The sequence below is a fragment of the Sminthopsis crassicaudata genome, chromosome 1, assembly GCF_048593235.1.
Source record: "Sminthopsis crassicaudata isolate SCR6 chromosome 1, ASM4859323v1, whole genome shotgun sequence".
Classification (NCBI taxonomy): Eukaryota; Metazoa; Chordata; class Mammalia; order Dasyuromorphia; family Dasyuridae; genus Sminthopsis; species Sminthopsis crassicaudata.
In genome coordinates this window covers 487936177-487958315 of record NC_133617.1, presented here as the reverse complement: position 1 = coordinate 487958315, position 22139 = coordinate 487936177, and the positions used below count along the sequence as shown (strand labels likewise).

The 22139-nt window shown below is 33.0% G+C and overlaps 1 protein-coding gene across 3 annotated transcripts in view; it reads right to left on the bottom strand.

Annotated features, from left to right (window-relative positions):
* The window catches only part of USP22 (ubiquitin specific peptidase 22), a 246243-nt gene that overhangs the window by 95039 nt on the left and 129065 nt on the right, over window positions 1-22139 (bottom strand). For 2 of the 3 annotated variants that reach the window (XM_074281287.1, XM_074281289.1), the window contains 3 exons: window positions 12283-12396; window positions 11659-11703; window positions 6486-6587 (listed from right to left, as the gene is read on the bottom strand). In XM_074281287.1, the coding sequence (XP_074137388.1) occupies window positions 6486-6587; window positions 11659-11703; window positions 12283-12396 (261 nt within the window). The remainder of the gene's footprint in view (window positions 1-6485; window positions 6588-11658; window positions 11704-12282; window positions 12397-22139) is intronic. The other variant, XM_074281288.1, reaches the window with a different exon arrangement.

Genomic DNA, 22139 nt, shown 5'->3' with positions numbered 1-22139 from the left:
TCTTGTATAAAAGATAGAACTCAAAAATCTTCTCTTTGCAAAATTGGCCTTGTACCATGCAGCCATTTTGCCTACCAGCTCTCTGGTGTTTCCATTCTAATCAATAAAGACTATGTTTCCATACAGCATTAAGTAGCAAATTGCTTTGCTGCAGAACCCACCCTTGGTTACTTTGGGGAAGGAAGGAGAGAGAGAAAAGGAACTGACCCATCTCTGTTTAGACCAGAGTTTACTCCTCATCATTTACTCCTCATCAATATCACTCCTAATGTACATTTAGTGTCTTTTGGTCAGAGTTCCAAAGTGATTTCCAAAATGACTTGAAATTCTTTAGTTCCATTAACAAAACATTAATATTTGTACCCATTCTCCTACAAACCCTCCAATATTTGTTGTTTTCCCTTTTTAGAAACTTTGCCCATTTGATGGGTGTGAGATGAAACCTCTGAGTTATTTAATTTGCACTTTTCTATTTCTAATTTCTATTTCTAATGTGCCAAGTAACTCGGCACTTTTATTTTTCATTCAGCTATTGAGAGTGGAAATTTTTTTTGAGAATTGTCTTTTTTTTTTTCTTCAATCATTTATCAAATGGGGAGTAGCTCTTATTCTTTTAAATCTAATAATTTCCTTATATCTTAGAAATGAAACCTTTATCAGAGAAAAAACTTGATGCAAAGATCTCCTCCCCGCCCGCAGTTAATTCTTTCCCTTATAATTTTAGCTACTTTGATTTTGTTTGTATAAAAACTTACGTTTGAGGGAGTTAAAATTGGTCACTTTATTTTCTGTGATTGTCTATCCTGTATTTGGGCATGAATTCTTTTCTTTTGTCACAAATGGGAAAGGTAATTTCTTCTTTGCTCCTCTAATTTGTTTACTTTATTATAAGGTTTTGAATATAATTGATTTGTGCTCACCTGGTCTCAACTTAATTTTGACCAGATTGCTTCTAATTTCCCAGTATTTTTGTAGACTAATGAGGCTTCATTCCAGTAATTATGGTTTTTATTGAATGCTGTGCCCCTAGGTTAATTTCCTTGGGTATATTATATAACTAATCTGTCCCTATGATTTACATGTCTTTGTTTAAAACTAGGATCAATTTGTTTAGATGAAAATCTCTCTTTATTATACAAATCTGAGGCTATTAAAGTTCCCCTTTCTTTTCATTATTTTTCTTAACATTTTTGGTCTTTTTATGTCCTCTATTACTATAAAGTTGTCCTTTGATAATCTGATTGATATCGCACTGATCAAATATATTAATTTATATGGTGCTATAATTTTTTAAATATTAGCTTGGCCTATTCATAGGCAACTAATATTTCTCAAATCATTTATATTTGCCTTTATTTCTGTTAAAACCTGTTTTGCAGTCATATTCATATAGTTCCTATATGTGATTTTACTTGTAGTGTCATTGCGAATATTTTCCATATTCTGTAGTTATTTTGAATGGAATTTATCTATATTTTCTTGTTGGATTTTACTAGTAATAAAAAGAAATGTTAATGATTTATATGGGTTCATTATGTATCCTGCAACTTTTCTGGAAATTTTAATTGTTTCATTAATTTTTTAGTTGAATTTATTGAGTTAGCTAAGTAAATATCATCTGCAAAAGACATTAATTTTGTTTTCTGTTTATGCTTATTCCCTCAATTTCTTTTTCCTTTCTTATCATAGGTATCGAGTACTATGTCTAAAACTAGTGGAGTTAATGATTATGTTTATTTAAGAAAAAGGTCTCTTGGTTACCATACGTCATATAATGCTTGGTCTTAGTTTTAGATAAATGCATTTACCCTAAGCAGAGATACATTTATGAGTACATTTTCTAGTATTTTTATAATAGAAATGGGTATTGTATTTTGTCAAAGCCTTTCCTGCATCTTTTGAGATAATCATATGATTTTAACTGTTATTTTACTGAAATTCTTTTTTCTTATATGTTTTGTACTGTGTCAACCTATTACCCCTAGAAAATAAAGCCAACCTAGTCATAAGGAAAAATCTTTTTGTATATGTTGTTATTGCTTCTTTGGTAATATTGTATTTTAAAATTATCCTTGCATATTCATTTAGGAATATTGATCTTTTCTTTTCCGTTGTTTCTGACTCTCCCCAATTAAGGTAGAAAAGCCCTATGGTAGAATCCTATCTTTTCCTATTTTTGTGAACAGTTAATATTTCAAAGTTTCAAAGAATCAGCTAACACACACAACTGATTCTAGGGTTTTTTCCTTTGGAAGTTCATTTATGTCTAGTCCAGCTTCTTTCGAGATTTAAGGCAATGGTTTTATTAGCAAACAGTTGGACAAAAGTTTCTAATAATTATCTTAATTTTTTTATTTGTTGTAAATTCCTTTTCATTTTTGCTAGTTGTTTTCTTCATTTTTATTTTAATTAAGCAATGTATTGTTTTCAAAAACCCATCTCTTTATTTTATTTATTAATTTAATAGGCTAAAATTTTTACTTTCAATTTTATTAATTTCTTTTTTGATTTTCAGAATTTCTCTGTTGGCACTTACTGGATTTTTATATTTGTGGATTTTCTAGGATATTTATTACATGCTCAATTTACTAATCTATTCTTTCTCCCTTTTGTTGATGAAAATGTTTAGAACTCAAAATTTTCCTATAAAGAATATTTTGGCTGCATCCCTCAAATTTTGGTACGGTTTTACATTGCTTTCATTATCTTTCATAAAATTATCTTTTCTATGATTTATCCTTTGACCCAATTTTTTTTTAAATCGGTTGTCTCTAAATAATTTTTAATTCTTTCTTCAAATAGCTTTTTTGTGAATATAATTTTTATTGGACAGTAAAAAAATGTTTAAAATTTCTGTTCAGTTGTCTGTGATGTTTCAATGTCCATAATATAAGATCAATTTTTATAAAAGTAATATACAATAGAGGTAGCTAGAAGGCACAGTGGATAGAGCACCAGCCATGAAGTCAGGAAGACCTGAGTTTAAATCCAACCTCAGAAAATTAACTATTACTAGTTGTGTGATCCTGGGCAAGTCACTTAAGCCCAACTGACTAGCCTAAAACCAAAACAGAACACTGCCCCCCCCCCAAAAAATACAATATTGTAGTAAACATGAATATTTTTTTCTTTTCTCATTTAGTAATCCCTAAACAGCTATCATGTATCTAACTTTTCTAAATTTCTATTCAGGTCTTTCAAAAATATATTTATTATCCCCTATTAGACCTACATTTATATTAAAATGACTAAGTATTAAAATATGTTGCTTTAATCTGGGGACCAACTCTTTTATATAACTTTAATAAAAACTATGGAGGTATCTATCCTTCCATTTAGAAGCAATTTTCTTTTGTACTTTTGTACAGAAAGAACTTCACAATTTATTTAATTCAATTCCTCTAATAGTATATCAACCATCACTACTGTGTGCTAGGGACTATGCTAGATGCAAGAGATAAAAGTGTAATATTTCCTGTCCCCAAAAGTCTACAATCTATCAGGGGAAATTAATCATATGTACATATAAAGGGATATAGAAAATATATGTAAAAGAAATACAGGGTAGTCTGGGGGAGAAGAGCACTAACAGCTGGGGAGAACAAAGTTTCATATAGAAAATGGTATTTAAGCTGAGCCTTGAAGGAAAAAAGGGACTCTATGAGAAAGTTAAAAATATAGACTGAATCCAGATTCTAGCCAGATATGTTTATTGTCAGTGATCTATATAGGATGTTTCCATTTCTTCCTTCAGCGCACTCTGCACAGGTTGTCCCCACGAATGGAATGTTTTGGCTCTTCTTTTAGATTTCCTAGCTGCATTCGAGGTTGAGCTAAAGTACAGCTCCCTAAGGGAGAGGGTTCCTGATCCACCTAGCTGTTAGCAGCACCATAACAGCACCAATCTGAAACCAAGGATTAGCCCTCTAGTAATTCATATACCTTTCCTCAAGGAAAAGAAATAGAATAAGAAAGAAGGCTCATAAAGAAAGCTTATCTTAGTTCTACAAAAAGGGGGGAGGGGGAAGAAAGAGAAGAATTATTACAGATAATCTTTCTTAGCCTTAAAAAAAAAAACAACCAGATTTATCAGACTTTAAGAGAAATAAGCAGTCTGCTGCTCAGATTTAAGTCATAATTATTGGCAGAAATTTTAGGCTCAGGAATATTCAATTAAACCCAATAGAAATTATGACTACAATAGTTCTCTGAATAATTTATCTTCTAATATGAGTGAACAGATCTGCGACTGCACAGTTTATTATTGGTCAGTTAAAAGGCTTTCATTTTTTAGACTAGTATTAAAATGCAGTCTGATGTTTATTCAGCATATATTTTGTTTGCAGATTAAAAAAAAAATCAAAGCAGATAAATTGCTATTAGGTTTGTTATAAGAAGAATCTGAAGTAGGTACACATTTAGCAGTATCTCAGGGTGAAAGAAAAGATTTCAAGGACAAAAGTGTTTCTTCCTTGGTCTTAACACGTGCATATCCAGTGAATGTGTACATAAGAAAGCAAATCTTTTTCTTTTAACTATAGCTGAAAGTATTTTAAATCTTTTATGTGCTTTGATTTTTTCCAATCTCCTTTTAAAGTTAGGCATATAGACAGCTGAAGGGCTCAATAGGAGAAATTATTAAAGTATCTGTCCATAAAAATAGATCAGCCACTTTCCTTATTTCTTGTCTTGAATGAGTATTTTTCTTCTTTTGTGATGTATAATAAAGTTTCATAAATTTGACCTCTCTCTTTTAAACAGTCTGAATTAAAAAGAAAGAAAAAAAAAACCTCAAAAGAATCTAATCATTATTCCTTAATGTGGTAAAGGTAAAAGAGAAGAACAATGAAATAAAAACCTTCTTATTCAGAAACAGAATATTAAATATCTGTTTCTGAACTTTGGTGCAATGATATTCCTGCTTTTGCTTTTGGTGAATAATTATGCATTAACTCCAAAATTAAACTCTGTGCTGTTGGAGTTGAATTTGGCTTGTTACAGTTGGAAAAGTTCCAAATCATCATAGAAGACAAATTTTTAAAACCAATATTCTCCAGAGCTGCTATGTCATCAGATGTCATGGAATACCCATAATTTCAGGGGGAAAAAAAAAACAACCCACAAAAAACCAGAAATTACAAATAACCTAAGAAGCAATGGAAATCAACATGCAGGGATTTAAGTAGACTGTAAAAGATCAATAATGACAACTCAAAAAATCCTATTAAAGTATTAATAAAGATAATTTTGAAAAGAAAGGGGAGGTATTGCATGTCAATAATGAAATATATGGAAGATTTTACTGGCATACTGACACACTCTGCTCCCCCAATTCTAAAAGAATAAAAGAAAGATTCTTAGGGCACTGGTTGAATGTTTTATGCATGATATATGGAAAGGTATGGATAAGAAGAGGTTAAAATCTGTAGCAGTGTGGGTAATACCTTCATTGATGAAACATTAGATTCACTAAATAATCAAAATAATGAAAAAAATTTGTGTGCATAAAATAACTTTAAAATTTTAAAAATTATTAAAGCTTTTAATTTTCAAAACATATGCACTGGTAATTTTTCAACACTGATCCTTGAAAAACTTTGTATTCCAAGTTTTTCCCTCTTTCACCCTCAATGCAGTTCCCTAGATGGCAAGTAATCCAATATATGTTAAACATGTGCAATTCTTCTCTCTCTCTCTATTTATATAAAACATAACTTCTTAAACAATGGTAGGAAGACCATTCCAATAAACGTGTTTTTGTGTTTTCAACATGTTAGCCAACTTTCTCTGTAACTATTAGAAAACATTTTTAATGTGCATTATTTCATGTTTCCTCTTTAATTAATACTACTAACTAGGTTTCTAACCTTAAATTTTCTATATAAAACTTTTTGTATTATTTATATTTATATATTTATATTTTAGTGTACTAGCTATGAACTCAGCTGTTAATGTAGATGATGCTTCCTTAAGTATTATTGGAAGGATTCATAAATGAAAACTGTCTCATTTTCAAAGCATAACATTGCTAACAAATCTGTAGTTAAAAACTCTTTTGTCTCTAGATTTGAGTCAATGAAGATTTTTTCCCTCTTTGGCAGATCAGGTTAAAACAACAGAATGAAGCTCCAATAGTTTACAGTAACTGAGTGAAAACTGGCAAACATAACTTGAAAATGAAAGACATTCATTTTAACTTTGTATCCAGGTGGTGAAGAAGGACAGCATATTGGGTATGGAGCAAAGAAGATCTGAGTTCAACTCTACTCCCAAACACTTGCGAATTATAAGATATCAGGGAAATTACTTACGTTTCCTCATCTGTAAAATGGGGATAAAAACATATACTTTACAGGATCATTTTGAGGACAAATTGAGAATATTTGTGTGGTGCTTTATATTTATGGCAGTTACGATTATTAATGTTGTTGCTGATGTTATTTTAACAACAAAAAAAATAATTTAAGTCCTTTTCCTTCACTTACCTATAGTACAATTTGTGGTTATTTTTCTCCGCTTCGGATTATGTCGAAGCAATTCTAGCTCCCGTTTGGTTGGCTCCCAAGTTGAATACTTCTCTCCAATGCCTGAAAAGATAAAAGAATTTCAGGGGCCATTAATTAAGTTTCAACATCAACAAAGATGCTTTCAAATAAAGGATATGATACAGTGTCCAGTAAGTTGAATTTAACATAAATAGCCCTATAATTTCTATTCTCTCTGTCTTTTGTCTCATATAATTCTCACATTTTAAATAACAAATATTCAGGAAAGGTAACAATAGACTGACATTAACTAAAAGGAATAATGAAGGTTTTTTTAAAAAAAATTTCTAATACTTCTTGAAAAGTGAAAACATTCTAAATTAAATCTATTCCAGTATCAATGTTATCTAATCTTGTTTCTTTGTCAAAAATCACCAAGACTTTTGGAGGTTTCAGAAACATCATGGCACCAACATAGTAAGATTACTCACAAAGATCATTCATAGATGGCAGAAATATAAGTTTAATTAATACTTCTTCACAAAAGGATTAAAACTGACAGATAAAAGGTATATTTTTGAAAAAACTTAAATGGATCCAATTTACAGCTGAATCCTATAAAAATGCATGATAAAACTTATACTAATTACAAAGCAAACAACATTAAATTCACAATATAAATCTTATTCAGAAATGTGACTGACTACATGTAGAAAACTGCCTAAGATTTCAACATGATCCAACGATAGAATTAGCATCAGTAGATAAATTATAATATAATAAAAACTTTGTTTTCTGAGGATGAGTTTGTAGAATCACTTAAATTTCTTTAATTTTTCAAAAAGCAATATATATTCTGATTTTGTTGCAATTATGTTATAGACATTTTTCTGAGAAATAGAAGAATAGGAAGTTGAAGTCAGAGAGAACCAAGAGGGCAAATAGCAAATGTGACAGGTTAATGGGTACAAAATTTGTGCTTCCACCATAATTTGAAACAGAAAAATGATAGCAAGAATAAAGACCTGATAGCTGACCAACTAAAGTGCTGCTGTAGTATTTTAAGGGAAAAAAAAAAAGAAAAGAAATTGCTATGCAACACCAGTGATAGTGAAGTCACAAAAGCATATTGGCATTAAGAGATAGGCAATTTATTTCAAAAATAAGGATTAAAGTAAATTAAAATTCAGTATATTTTATGCAGAATGCATATCACTGAAACTATGGTGCAGGAAATAAATTATAAATCACACAAGAATAAAAGAAAAGGTGCAAAAAATATTGCTGAAGGCTTATATACATTCTGCATGGTACAAGCTAATTTTGGAGAAGTCTTTGATCTTCAAATTCAGAAATGACTGAACATGACTGATAAGGTAATTCAACCAAAATCTGAGTCATGCCCACCTTGCTTGTCCTCAACTTTGTCACCATTCCCTCAAATGGTTCTGTATAGAAGCATGATATTTATTCATATTCACAATTTGCCAAGGTATATACTTGCAAAGATATGCCTCTCTTTTAGCTTCATTTTACTTTATCCATTGAGTGAATTTTGATACCAAGCATGAGAGATAATGAAAATTCATTATCTATCCTAATTTTTCTTTATCCTCACAGATTCATTTATGCATATATGCATAAAGCAACATGAAAAAAATATTTCTGAGGAGGAAGAGTCAGAGCCCCCAGAAAGCAATGCAAAGTCACTATGTTTTCCCAACAAGTTGCTTGGCTAACTCCATGTTAGAGAGATGAGCCAAAAATTAGTTACTAAACTTAAGTTTATATAACAATGTCTTTAAGTTTCTTTTTTCTTTTTCAGGTTAAACCACAACACTTAACTAAGGTTATTCAGTAAAAAGCAAAAATATTATCTCAAAACTAGATATACTGCTATGTTTTACAAGGATAACCAAAAGAACCCTATTATTATAGATTGTAAATAACTGACCTCTCGTAAAATATAAGCTAGAATAAAACACACAACTGCTTTATACATAATGAAGTAAAACAGGAATTTGATTTCATAAGTAATTAAAAATTCATGATATGAACGCCATTAATAAACAAAGAACAAGATAAACACTCCAAAGCAACAGACACAATTTTTGTTCTTCAAGGTTCTTTTTCTACACTTAAAGCAATCAATTTTTAAAATCAATCTGTAGTGAAGCTCCTTGGGGGGAAAACCTGTATATTCAAAGGGAAAAAAAAAAAAAAAAATCACTGAATTCTTTCATGGTTCTAAGACAAAAGAATTTGCTTTTCTACTCTCATCATAAAAAGAACATGATTACTCATGTTTGCAGCAACAGTCACATCGAACGTTTTCTCTAAGATTAAAAATAGCAAATGTGATGAAAAAATGGACCCAGAAATAAAATAAGAACTAAAATAATTTCTCTAACAACCTCTCACAAAAACAGACTAGCACTTAGCAAAGTGACCTTTTAAATTAAAAGTTAATAAACTTGCTTTAAAAATATTCATGAGGGGGCAGCCAGCCGGTACAGTAGATAGAGCAGTAGCCCTGAAGTCAGGAAAACTTGAGTTCAAATTTGGACTCATACACTTAACACTTCCTGGCTGTGTAACCCTGGGCAAGTCACTTAACCTCAATTGCCTCAGATATATATATACATACACACACACACACATATGTGTGTGTGTGTGTGTGTGTGTGTGTATTCATGCAAGCATATCCAACTATACATTTTGAGAATTGAGCAATTTTAAGTGGGATAAGAGCAAAGTTTCCTTTGTCCAGCTTCATGAGGGAGCACACCTGCACACTTAAATGTAATTTACACTTCATTTGGAATACAAATACAGGTGTTATCTTGTAAATTTACAACTGTTCTACCCTATGAATCTGATGTATTAAGTGTTTAACAATGAGACTGATAGGCTGGTTAGTTTTCTAATTTATGTGAAAAGTAAAAATATTATTTGTTTGACTAATCTTCCTTGATGCCTTCTCAAAAGGTGACAACCATTTAATAGCTTTTTAATTCTTTTAATCTGACATTTTAAATTTAAGAGCATATAATGGAATCTAACTTGTAATTTTATTGACTCTGGCTTAATGTTAGTCAAATTTTAATAGTTACATTCCTATTTGTTACACAGATAAGCAGTGATACAAGACCATATGGAAATGAACATAAGAAATTTATTCATGGTCTTTTTAGAACTTAATAATAAAAGTTACAAAGGAAACCAATTTTATTGAAAAACAGTTTATGTTTTATATTGAAACACAAGTTCACGGAGCCAAGCTGAGAAGGCCTATTCTGAAGAAAAGATGCGGCTGTAGTTCTTTCTTTAGTCTGTGATTGATAGCAAAGTACATGTCAAGATAGGCAGTCTAATTCTCAGATGATTATATATTAGACAATCATTAATCTGAACTGAAAGAGCTTGTTCAACACAGCAGTTCCTTTGAAATGTTTACTGATTTCTGTCTTGTCCATGAAAACAAATTATTAAAATGCCTTCTGTACCAGTCTTAGCTCAAATTTAGTCCAAGTTTGCTAAGAATTACAGTTGGATAATTAACTAGCATAGACTTCAGATTCATTAAATGCTTGAGGTTTATTTTCCCTAAAATTGCCACCACAAAATCTTCCTTGGTAAAATGGACATGAAAGTCAAGTCTATGACACTGATTAATTCTGAACAATTTTTTTTTTCTAGTGTGTTTAACTCCTAGGCCCATAACTGTTAAAACAGGAACACGAGGAAACTGTTAAAACAGGAAAATGAGCAGAGATTAAATGCAAGGCATGAGGTTTGTCCTAGGCAAATGCAAGAAAATATTCTAAACAAGAAAAAAACCTTATCTTAATAGTTCCATGTTCAAAAATGTGGTATTTTACCCAGCTATAGATTCAAATGCTCTAAAATCTATCAAAAAGAATATAAAAGTGAACAGATTTATTTTGGGGACTTAGCTCGAAGATGATATCAAATTCAGCTTAACTTAGATTTCCTCAACCCACTATGAGTATTTGGTGGGTACTCCTGTGCTTATGATATAAGAAAATGAAAACTGACATTGGACAGTGCAAGGGCAAAAATAGAAAATGGCCTTTTCTAATTACTTAAAAAATATCAAACAACCTATTACTTTGAAAGAAAACAAGTACTACATAAATGTGCTCACTGTCACTGGTATTCAGCAGAAGGGGAAGCAGCACAGCTTGGAGGACAGATGACTGACCTAAGGTCTCCTTTCTTCCATTTCCTGGCTTGCTGAGACAACTCTTGGCGTCAAAGAATTTATACTAGCTGTAAAAAGTGGCTCTCAATACCTCAGACAGATCTCAGGAAGACAGTAAAAAAACTGATTCTAGTTCTTAAGAACAAGAGCTCTTAAAGTGAAGATATTTTGCTACCATCTTAAATTTGGAAATCTAAATGGAATGATAAGAATTGTACATCTTTGGGGTTACCAATTCTATTTTGAAGTTATATATTAAAAAAAGAGAAGTCACAGAAAAAGATCCTATTAGGGACGTCTATTCCTCCCCTTCCTAAAATGTCTAACATATAGGAAAGACAGAAAATACAGCTATCTGTTTTTAAACTGATCAGTCTTGGTCATCATTGACCAGTGTTTTCACAATCAGCAATAGCACTGCTATTACCAATTTTCATTTAATTACATAAAACAATAACCAATTCAACTTTACTAAAGAACAGGACAAAATGGTAATTCACCAATCCAAAATTAGATTTTCTATTTTGTAAATTTTCTGAAAATATCTATTCTACTGAAAGCACTGACTATGGATCAAAACCTGGTGATTCAAATATTTTAAGGAGGAAAAAAAAAAATCAGTCACTGTAATCTCACAAGTTTTGTAGAACAAACCAAAAAACCACACCAACAAAAATCCCAAACAAATATACTTTAACATCAGTGATAGCACCTGCTTTTAATCTTATATTCCCTAAAAAGTACTATTTCAGAGGAAGCAGCTCAATCATGACAAGGATTTGTCATATGATTATTTACGTATGTACTCCTAAACTCTCTTTTTGCAAAATGACACTGAACCACTACTCTAAAGTTGATTTCTGAACCGTCACTTTTGCCTAAAAATGGTAGGATATTTCCCAAAGGGATGCTCATTAGTTAAGTGTGTCATCAGCCCGTGACTCTTACCTGTCATTGTACACTGGTAGTGAGAAACCACTGTTGGGGTGAAGGCTAAAAAAGAAAAATTAGGGAAAGCAAACTGAATAATAAAACAAATGTGTGCATAGATATTTTTGTGTGTAAATATAACTCTACAAATACATAATATAGATATGGTTTGTGTATAAAGGAAAGGAAAGTGACAGCAAATGAGTAGTGTGTGTGTGTGTGTGTGTGTGTGTGTGTGTGTGTGTGTGTGTGTGTGCAGGCACAATAGATAAAAATCAGACACATAAGGGGGACATGTGAGGGGAACAGACTCATTACTAAGGCTTAGTTCTAAAATAGCTACTAGATAGATCATTACATTCTCTACTTGATAAAAAAAATTTTATGTTGGTGACATAATTTTAGCTTTATATCAAGATACTTATCTAATTTTTTTAAAAGCAATTTTGCTATAATTCTGAGTACCCCATATGTTAAGCAAAAAAATCTAACTTCCTAGAAAGCAATGCTACTCATCCCCCAACTTTCACCACTATCGCTGGAGATGTCTCTCTTCCCCTTCCTTACTGGTTTTTGCCAATGACAAATTTGAGGGACTAAAATAAATCAATATATTAGGCAGATACTTAAGGAAAACCAAACCTTGTAATTTCCAAGCTTTCCGTTGTTCTTCTTTGGCAATTTGTTCCATGTCTTTGTCGTATATGTAATCCTGACACATAAAGCAGTAAATACCCCCATACAAAAGGTCTATGGCTGCAATGAGAAGAGAGGGAAAGGGAGGGGGAGGAAAAAGACACAAAATTTAATTAGGAATTAAAAGATAACATGCTCTTTAGTTTTTCATGGCCTGAAGGTTTATATTTGACATTTCTTTTTTACTCTTGACTAAACCTCAATTCATAGAAACCTCCTACTAAAGTATTTTTATTCCATTCAATACAGATAAATTAAATTACCTCCATATACAGGAGTTATTTCTGTCATTTTCTGGCTTCTTGCCAATTCTGGTATGACAGAGGAAAGCCAATCTTACAAATACCAATTCTCGAGAATAACTTTGTGCTTTTTATTTTAACATGAAAATGACATTTAAAGCATACAATAATGACGGACATGTTAAATCCAATAACATTTTCTTAGGTTTCTCAATAGGTTAAGATGATAACATCTATTTGCATAAACTCTGACTCCAAGAAAAAAAAAATTTAAATTGAAGATACCTAGCCTGTTTTGAAAAATCTTATTTGGTTTCTAGTATGGCTTTATTACTGACCAGATGACCATTGGGGTCAATCCTGAGACATCTTTATCTTAACTTCCTAAAGAATGGATAATTTATTTTACCAGGAAGATAAACGACATATTCTGAGCTCAAAATAATGTTAGTGGCAAAACATTAGTGAATTGACCTTTGAGATTCTTTATACATTACTTCATGCATACTAAATTTAGTTTAAATAGACTTTCTTTACAATGACAACAATCACAGCACTTTCAGATAATTAAAATTTTATTTTCAAGACAAAAACTTCTTACAATTAGGCTATGTTAAATTTCAAATAGAAATAGAGAGTAGATAGAAGACTCTCAGAGTCATGTGGAGTCCATTCCCACTTTTGACATATGCTAGTAGCATGATCTTGGTAAGCCCCAACTCTCAAATGCCCAAAGTAATTTCATAAGATGTAAACTATAGAATAACTGGGGTTTCTAGTGTTCATGAAATCACAGAATCAACCAAAAAATAGCAATAATAAAGGTTTAAGCAATTAGCCAGGAATATTCTCATAAAAAAACACATCGTCTAAAATAAAACCAAAAATATTTAGAAAAACAATGTTAGAATTGAGCCAAAAGACTATATTTTAGATAAAGGCAAACATTATTTCCCTAAATTGGTATTATTGTTATAAAAATAAAACGGTCTCTCTCCACTGCATTGAATTCCTACAGCACTACATAATTTTGTGCTTAATTGTACAATATCTTGTATTGTTCTCTAATTGTTTCCCATTGGCAGACATTGTCTAACCAACTATACTATCTGCTTCTTCAAGAAAAAGACACTCCCCTGCTCCCCAATATTTTTGTATCAAAAACAATAATCTTAGCGATAGAAAGGAACTCCTGAAATTATCTTTCAATCCAGACTTGCAAAGAAATGTGTTTCCTATGATATTACCAAATTTTGCCTCTAACTGAAGGCTTCCAATAAGAGTACACCACTTAATGCAATCATTTTGCTTCTGAAAGTTCTGGAGTGTTTCTTAAATTTCTGCTGATTAAAAAAAAAAAAAAATTTTCCATCTCATGAAGCATATGGATAAAAAAAACCCCAAGGATTATGCTTAACTAAAGATTTTGTATATTTGTCACCTTGTCACAGAGATAACAATGAATTTGTTGCTCAGAAACAAAGAAAGGTGTATATAGTTTGAAGCAAAATTACACTAATAATCTATCTGTAATAAAACTTTTTTCCACCTATTCTTGCTTCATAGTAAAATGCTGCCACATTCATATAGGGACATGTTCATATTGAAAGGAGCTAAAAATGACACTGAGAAAAGCAACTTGAGATAATTCTGAAGAATTGAAAGGAAAAAGTCCCTCAGATAAAGATACTGGGAAAACCTGTTTTAAAGGAGCTCAGAGGCAAAAGTATTAATAAACTATGGGGATGGCTGAATTGCATTATTGTCCATCAGTTTATTTACATATTAATGTTTTCAGGATTTTAAAAGTTATAGCTGATAAACCTTAAATCAAAGGATTGTTTGGAGACGTTGAGAAAATTGTACATAGATAAGAAAAGGAAAGAGTATAGAATGATTTCAGGTTGACCCACAGAATAGTGTGGATTTAAGGCTCCAGGTAAATTAAGGTGAAAGCTCACCTAATAGAACTCAATGTCCTAGGAGCAGAGGTCAAAGTACAGTGGCAGAGAGATGGGGATAATGATTACATATCATCTATATGTATCAGATACAGACTGTGTATCTAAAATTCCTAAATCTAAACTGGAGATAAGCACTATTCAGGAGGAGGGCCAAATTTGAGGAAGATGATATTGATGAAATATAACCAAATGTTGAGGTCTAGCTAAAGGATATCTAAATAAAATTATGATTAATTGAGGTCTAGTGGCAGGGTTGGGGTACAGGGAGTCAAATGGAGCTCCCCTGCAACCCCTTTGGATTCAGCGCAAGGATATAAAGTTAAATGAGGTCTAGCGGCAGTGAGAGTCCCCTGTAAATGAATTTACAGGCCCGAAAATCCAGATTGATAAAAAGAAGTTTAGTGTAGGGTTTGGAAGTAAGGTTAAAGTCTGGTTAGTAAAAGGTATTAGATAGAGGAAGAAATACACCAGAAGCAGTGGACAGAGAGTCTGTGAAGCAAAGCATGATGCTTGCACGTTTCAACTCTCTGCCAAGATATGATTCCAGTTTGGCTCTTTAATTTGCTAGAAGGGGCCTAGGGTGGAGTTCCAGGTTGATTCCTCGAGGGCCAGAACCCATCAGGTGGGGATTGGGGAAATCTGAGCAGATTTGTGGGGGCTGAAAACCCAAACCAGCTCAGATCTGTCGGGGGCTGGGTACAGCCCAAATTAGCTCAGATAGGGATCTCTCCCCTTGGAATACAAAAGGGTGGTTTTGACCAGATCTTATAAATCAAAGATCAGTCCTAAAGGAAGTTGGAGATCAGAAAAGGAATCTTAAAGGGGCCACTACCCCCATCAGTATGACATAAGAAGAGTGAGAAGATAGAACACCCAAATGAAGAAGACCAAAGCAGAACAGAGGAGAATCAAAATGTAAAAACAGAAAGCAGAGAAATGAAACAATTGAAAAGAATGTCAAGTACCTTACCAGAAAGACAACAGACCTGGAAAACAGATCCAGGAGAGACAATTTGAGAATAATCGGACTCCCTGAAAAATGGGAGGAAAAAAAGAGCTTGGACACCATTTTCGAGGAAATTATCAAATTATCAAAGAGAACTGCCCAGACGTTCTGAAAACAGAGGATAAAATAGACATTGAAAAATTTCATCGATCACCTACTGAAAGGGACCCTAAAATCAAAACGCCAAGAAATATAGTGGCCAAGTTCAAGAACCATCAGACAAAGGAAAAGATATTGGAAGCTGCTAGAAAAAAGCAATTCAGATATGGAGGATCCACAATAAGGATAACCCAGGATCTAGCAGCGTCCACATTAAAAGAACGCAGGGCCTGGAACATGATATTCCGAAAGGCTAAGGAACTTGGTATGCAGCCAAGAATAACTTACCCAGCAAGAATGAGCATCGTTTTCCAGGGAAGAAGATGGACATTTAATGAAATAAATGAATTCCATCTATTTTTGATGAAAAAACCAGACCTACATAAAAGGTTTGATCTTCAAATACAGAACTCAAGAGATTTCTAAAAAGGTAAAAAGAAATCTTGAGAACTATACTTCTGTCAAAAAAATATGTAAAGAACATATGTACAATTTGTACTACATCTCATGAAGAGGCAATGGTAACCTATTATATCTGAGAGAAAGAAAGGAGGGAGATGAACATAGCGTGTATCAATAGACATATTCGATTTATGGTGAAACTTCTTCCACTTCATTGAAAAGTGAAAGGGAAGGAGTAAGCTAAGGGGAAGGGAATACAGTAATTTCGAGGAAAAGGGGTAAAATAAGGGGAGGATCTTTAAGGTGGGGGAGTGATCCTAAAAAGGGAGGGCTGTGAAAAGCAAGTGGTGTTCACCAGTTTAATACTGGATAGGAGGGTAAAAGGGAAGGAAAGGGGAAAAGCATAAGCAGGGGTTAATAGGATGGCAAGCAATGTAGAATTAGTCCTTCTAACCATAAATGTGAATGGGGCAAACTGCCTCATAAAGAGGAAGCAGTTAGCAGACTGGATTAAAAGTCAGAATCCTACTATATGTTGTTTACAGGAAACACACCTGAAACAGGGTGAGACATTCAAACTAAAAGTAAAAGGGTGGAGCAGAATCTATTATGCCTCAGGCAAAACCAAAAAAGCAGGAGTAGCCATCCTCATCTCAGATCAAGCAAAAACAAAAATTGATCTAATTAAAAGAGATAAGGAAGGGCATTATATCCTGCTAAAGGGCAGCATCAATAATGAAGCAGTATCAATATTAAACATATATGCACCAAGTGGTGCAGCATCTAAATTCTTAAAAGAGAAATTAAAAGAGCTGCAAGAGGAATTAGATAGCAAAACTATAATAGCGGGAGATCTCAACCTTGCACTCTCAGAATTAGATAAATCAAACCACAAAATAAATAAGAAAGAAGTCAAAGAGGTAAATAGAATACTAGAAAAGTTTGATATGATAGATCTTTGGCGAAAGCTAAATGGAGACAGAAAGGAATATCCTTTCTTCTCAGCAGTTCATGGAACCTATACAAAAACTGATCATATACTAGGGCATAAAAACCTCAAAATCAAATGCAGTAAGGCAGAAATAGTAAATGCATCCTTTTCAGACCATAATGCAATCAAAATAACATTTAATAAAAAGCCAGGGGAAAATAGACCAAAAAATAATTGGAAACTAAATAATCTTATACTAAAGAATGATTGGGTAAAACGGCAAATCATAGATATAATTAATAACTTCACCCAAGAAAATGACAATAATGAGACATCATACCAAAATGTGTGGGATACAGCCAAAGCAGTAATAAGGGGAAGTTTTATATCTCTACAGGCCTACTTGCATAAAATAGAGAAAGAGAGGGCCAACGAATTGGGCTTACAACTAAAATTGCTAGAAAAGGAACAAATTAAAAACCCCCAGACAAACACAAAACTTGAAATTCAAAAAATAAAAGGTGAGATTAATAAAATTGAAAGTAAAAAAACTATTGAATTAATTAATAAAACTAAGAGTTGGTTTTATGAAAAAACCAACAAAATAGACAAACCATTAGTAAACCTGATTAAAAAAAGGACAGAGAAAAAGCAAATTGATAGTCTTGAAAATGAAAAGGGTGAACTCACCACTAATGAAGAAGAAATTAGAACAATAGTTAGGAGCTACTTTGCTCAACTTTATGCCGATAAATTCGATAACCTAAATGAAATGGAAGAATACCTTGAAAAATATAGCTTGCCCAGATTAAGAGAGGAAGAAGTAAGTAGTCTAAATAGTCCCATCTCAGAAAAAGAGATAGACCAAGCTATTAACCAACTTCCTAAGAAAAAGTCCCCAGGACCAGATGGATTTACATGTGAATTCTACCAAACATTTAAAGAACAACTAACTCCAATGCTATGTAAACTATTTGAAAAAATAGGGATTGAAGGAGTCCTACCAAATTCCTTTTATGACACAGACATGGTACTGATACCTAAACCAGGTAGATCGAAAACTGAGAAAGAAAACTATAGACCAATTTCCTTAATGAATATTGATGCTAAAATCTTAAATAAGATATTAGCAAATAGACTTCAGAAAATCATCCCCAGGATAATACACTATGACCAAGTGGGATTTATACCAGGAATGCAGGGCTGGTTTAATATTAGGAAAACTATTAGTATAATTGACCATATTAATAATCAAATTAATAAAAACCATATGATCATCTCAATAGATGCAGAAAAGGCATTTGATAAAATCCAACATCCATTCCTACTAAAAACGCTTGAGAGTATAGGAATAAATGGACTATTCCTTAAAATAATAAGGAGCATATATTTAAAACCTTCAGTAAACATCATATGTAATGGTGATAAACTAGAACCTTTCCCTGTAAGATCAGGAGTAAAACAAGGTTGCCCACTATCACCATTACTTTTGAATATAGTACTAGAAACTCTAGCCTCGGCAATAAGAGCTGAGAAAGAGATTCAAGGAATTAGAGTAGGAAATGAAGAAATCAAATTGTCACTTTTCGCAGATGACATGATGGTATACTTAGAGAACCCCAAAGACTCTGCTAAAAAGCTATTAGAAATAATTCAGGATTTTAGCAAAGTCGCAGGATACAAAATAAAATCCACATAAATCCTTAGGATTTTTATTCATTACCAACACAATCCAACAGCAAGAGCTACAAAGAGAAATTCCATTCAAAATAACGGTCGATAGTATAAAATATTTGGGAATATATCTACCAAAGGAGAGTCAGGAATTATATGAGCAAAATTACAAAACACTTGCCACAAAAATAAAGTCAGATTTAAATAATTGGAAAGACATTCAGTGTTCTTGGATAGGCCGAGCGAATATAATAAAGATGACAATACTTCCCAAACTAATCTATTCATTTAGTACTATACCAATCAGACTCCCAAGAAACTATTTTAATGACCTAGAAAAAATAACAACAAAATTCATATGGAAGAATAAAAGGTCGAGAATTGCAAGGGAACTAATGAAAAAAAAGTCAGAGGAAGGTGGTCTAAGTGTACCTGATTTAAAGCTATATTATAAAGCAACAGTCACCCAAAACCATTTGGTATTGGCTAAGAAATAGACTAGTTGATCAGTGGCATAGGTTAGGTTCACAGGGCAAGATAGTGAATAAAAATAGCAATCTAATCTTTGACAAACCCAAAGATCCCAAATTTTGGGATAAGAATTCATTATTTGACAAAAACTGCTGGGAAAACTGGAAATTAGTATGGCAGAAACTAGTCATGGACCCACATTTAACACCACATACTAAGATTAGATCAAAATGGGTCCAAGATTTAGGCATAAAGAACGAAATCATAAATAAATTGGAGGAACATGGAATGGTTTACCTCTCAGACTTGTGGAGGAGGAAGGAGTTTGTGTCCAAGGGAGAACTAGAGAACATTATTGATCACAAAATAGAACATTTTGATTACACCAAATTAAAAAGTTTCTGCACAAACAAAACTAATGCAAACAAGATTAGAAGGGAAGTAACAAATTGGGAAAACATTTTTACAGTTAAAGGTTCTGCTAAAGGCCTCATCTCCAAAATATACAGAGAATTGACTTTAATTTATAAGAAATCAAGCCATTCTCCAATTGATAAATGGTCAAAGGATATGAACAGACAATTTTCAGATGATGAAATTAAAACTATTTTCACTCATATGAAAGAGTGTTCCAAATCACTATTGATCAGAGAAATGCAAATTAAGACAACTCTGAGGTATCATTACACACCTGTCAGATTGGCTAAGATGACAGGAACTAATAACGATGAATGTTGGAGGGGCTGTGGGAAAACTGGGACACTGATGCATTGTTGGTGGAGTTGTGAAAGAATACAACCATTCTGGAGAGCAATTTGGAACTATGCCCAAAAAGTTATCAAATTGTGCATACCCTTTGAACCCAGCCATACTACTACTGGAGTTATACCCCAAGGAACTACTAAAGAAGGGAAAGGGACCTGTATGTGCCAAAATGTTTGTGGCAGCCCTTTTCATAGTGGCTAGAAGCTAGAAGATGAATGGATGTCCATCAATTGGAGAATGGTTGGGTAAACTATGGTATATGAATGTTATGGAATATTATTGTTCTATAAGAAATGACCAACAGGAGAAATACAGAGAGGGTTGGAGAGACTTACATCAACTGATGCTGAGTGAAACGAGCAGAACCAGAAGATCATTATACACTTCAACAATGATACTGTATGAGGATGTATGCTGATGGAAGTGGATTTCTTCAACATAGAGAAGAGCTAATCCAATTCCAATTGATTAATGATGGACAGAACCAGCTACATCCAGAAAAGGAACACTGGGAAATGAATGTAAACTGTTATTTTTACCTTCTGAATCCAATTCTTCCTGTGCAACAAAAAATTCGGTTCTACACACATATATTGTATCTAGAATATACTGTAATATATTTAACATATATAAGACTGCTTGCCATCTGGGGGAGGGGGTTGGGGGAGGAAGGGAAAAAATCTGAATAGAAGTAAGTATAAGGGATAATGTTGTAAAAAATTACCCATGCATATGTACTGTCAAAAATGTTATAATTATAAAATAAAATAAAAATAAAATGTAAAAACAGCTGCCTTAGAATGAATCAGTTACAAGTGCTGATTGAAGTAAGGTAGAGTTGTGCCAAAATATAGAGTTGAGAAGTACTAATTTTTAATTGGAGAATTTATTTACATTGACTTGACCACACGGGATTAGCATCCAAAGCATGTGGTGGTGAACAAAAGGGCATAGGGCTTTTTATATGATAGACAGAGACCAGAAAACAGGTCAGCCTATTTCCTTATCTGACATTTTTTCAACTGTTTGGTACATCAAAGACAAAGCTAGGGAGACAGTCATCTCATGCAAGTGCTATTCTTATGGTTAGGAGGGTTATGACAGAAGGAGAGAAAGATCTTTTTAGGTGTGCAAAAGGGGGTTTGGGATTGCTGGGTCATTTTAAGTTCTCAAACCCAGTTTTCCAAATCCAGTTTTTTTGGAAGGTTAGGGCTATGGTTTTAATAGTAGAAGCTGCAACTGTAGGAAGCTCATTGGTACAATGAGAACCCTGCTGTGGAAAAAAAGCTATCTGGGCTTCTCTATATTGCAGTTTAAGGAGCCACAATTTGAAGGCTGAGGGTTGGTAATCCCTAAAATTTATCTGGTACAGTTTTGGATTGGGGGAGGGTTACATAGCTGCTAAGAGATGACTGGAAAAAGGAGAATCCACTTGTGTGAAGAGCTGCTAAGCCTATTTGTATTTCTCTTTATTGTCATCTATAGCCCTGAAGTCAGGAAACCTTTGAAAGTTTCAACTGCATTGCCCTTAGTGGCTTAAGGAGGAGTAAGTTCTTCAGAGTGAGAAAAGCAAATCTGACTAACTTTGTGGTTTCTCAGTTTAAGGAAAGTAAGTACTTCTGCAACTAGCCAAGGGGGACAAGCTGGGAAATCCATATAGTCTTGGCCTAAATCTGTTCCAAAGAAAGAAGGTAATGCTGCTCTCTACTCAAAGAGCTTAACAATTCTCTTCACAGGAGAATAATATCAAGTAAGTAGTTTTGTCTAGGAGGAAAAGAGGAAAAACTCAGAAAAGGGGTGATGCATGGCTCAATTTATTTCCCAAAAGAAACCAGTGACTTCTAGGCTTTTAATCCAGACATGTGTTGTCCCAAACACATGCATTTTCCTGTGGTCCTCCTCCGCTGCTAGTACATCTACTCTCTTACTCTTATCCATAGACACTATATAAGAGAGCATGCCCTAAGTTTGTAAGTACACTACTGTGAAACTTTGATTTATTCCCATTTTTATTTCTACTGAGTAAATGCTATGATTAAGAGTACATGGCACAGTGGATGGAGCATGAGTCCTGGAGTCAGTAGGACATGAGTTCAAATGTGAACTCAGATACTTGACACTTACTAGTTGGGTGTCTCTGGGCAAGTCCAACTGACTTTTTTTCCGCCACTCCCTTCTCCTAAAGACTTAATGGCACCATAGTAATAACAATATTGTATAATGATCAAATGTGGATAATTTACTTATTT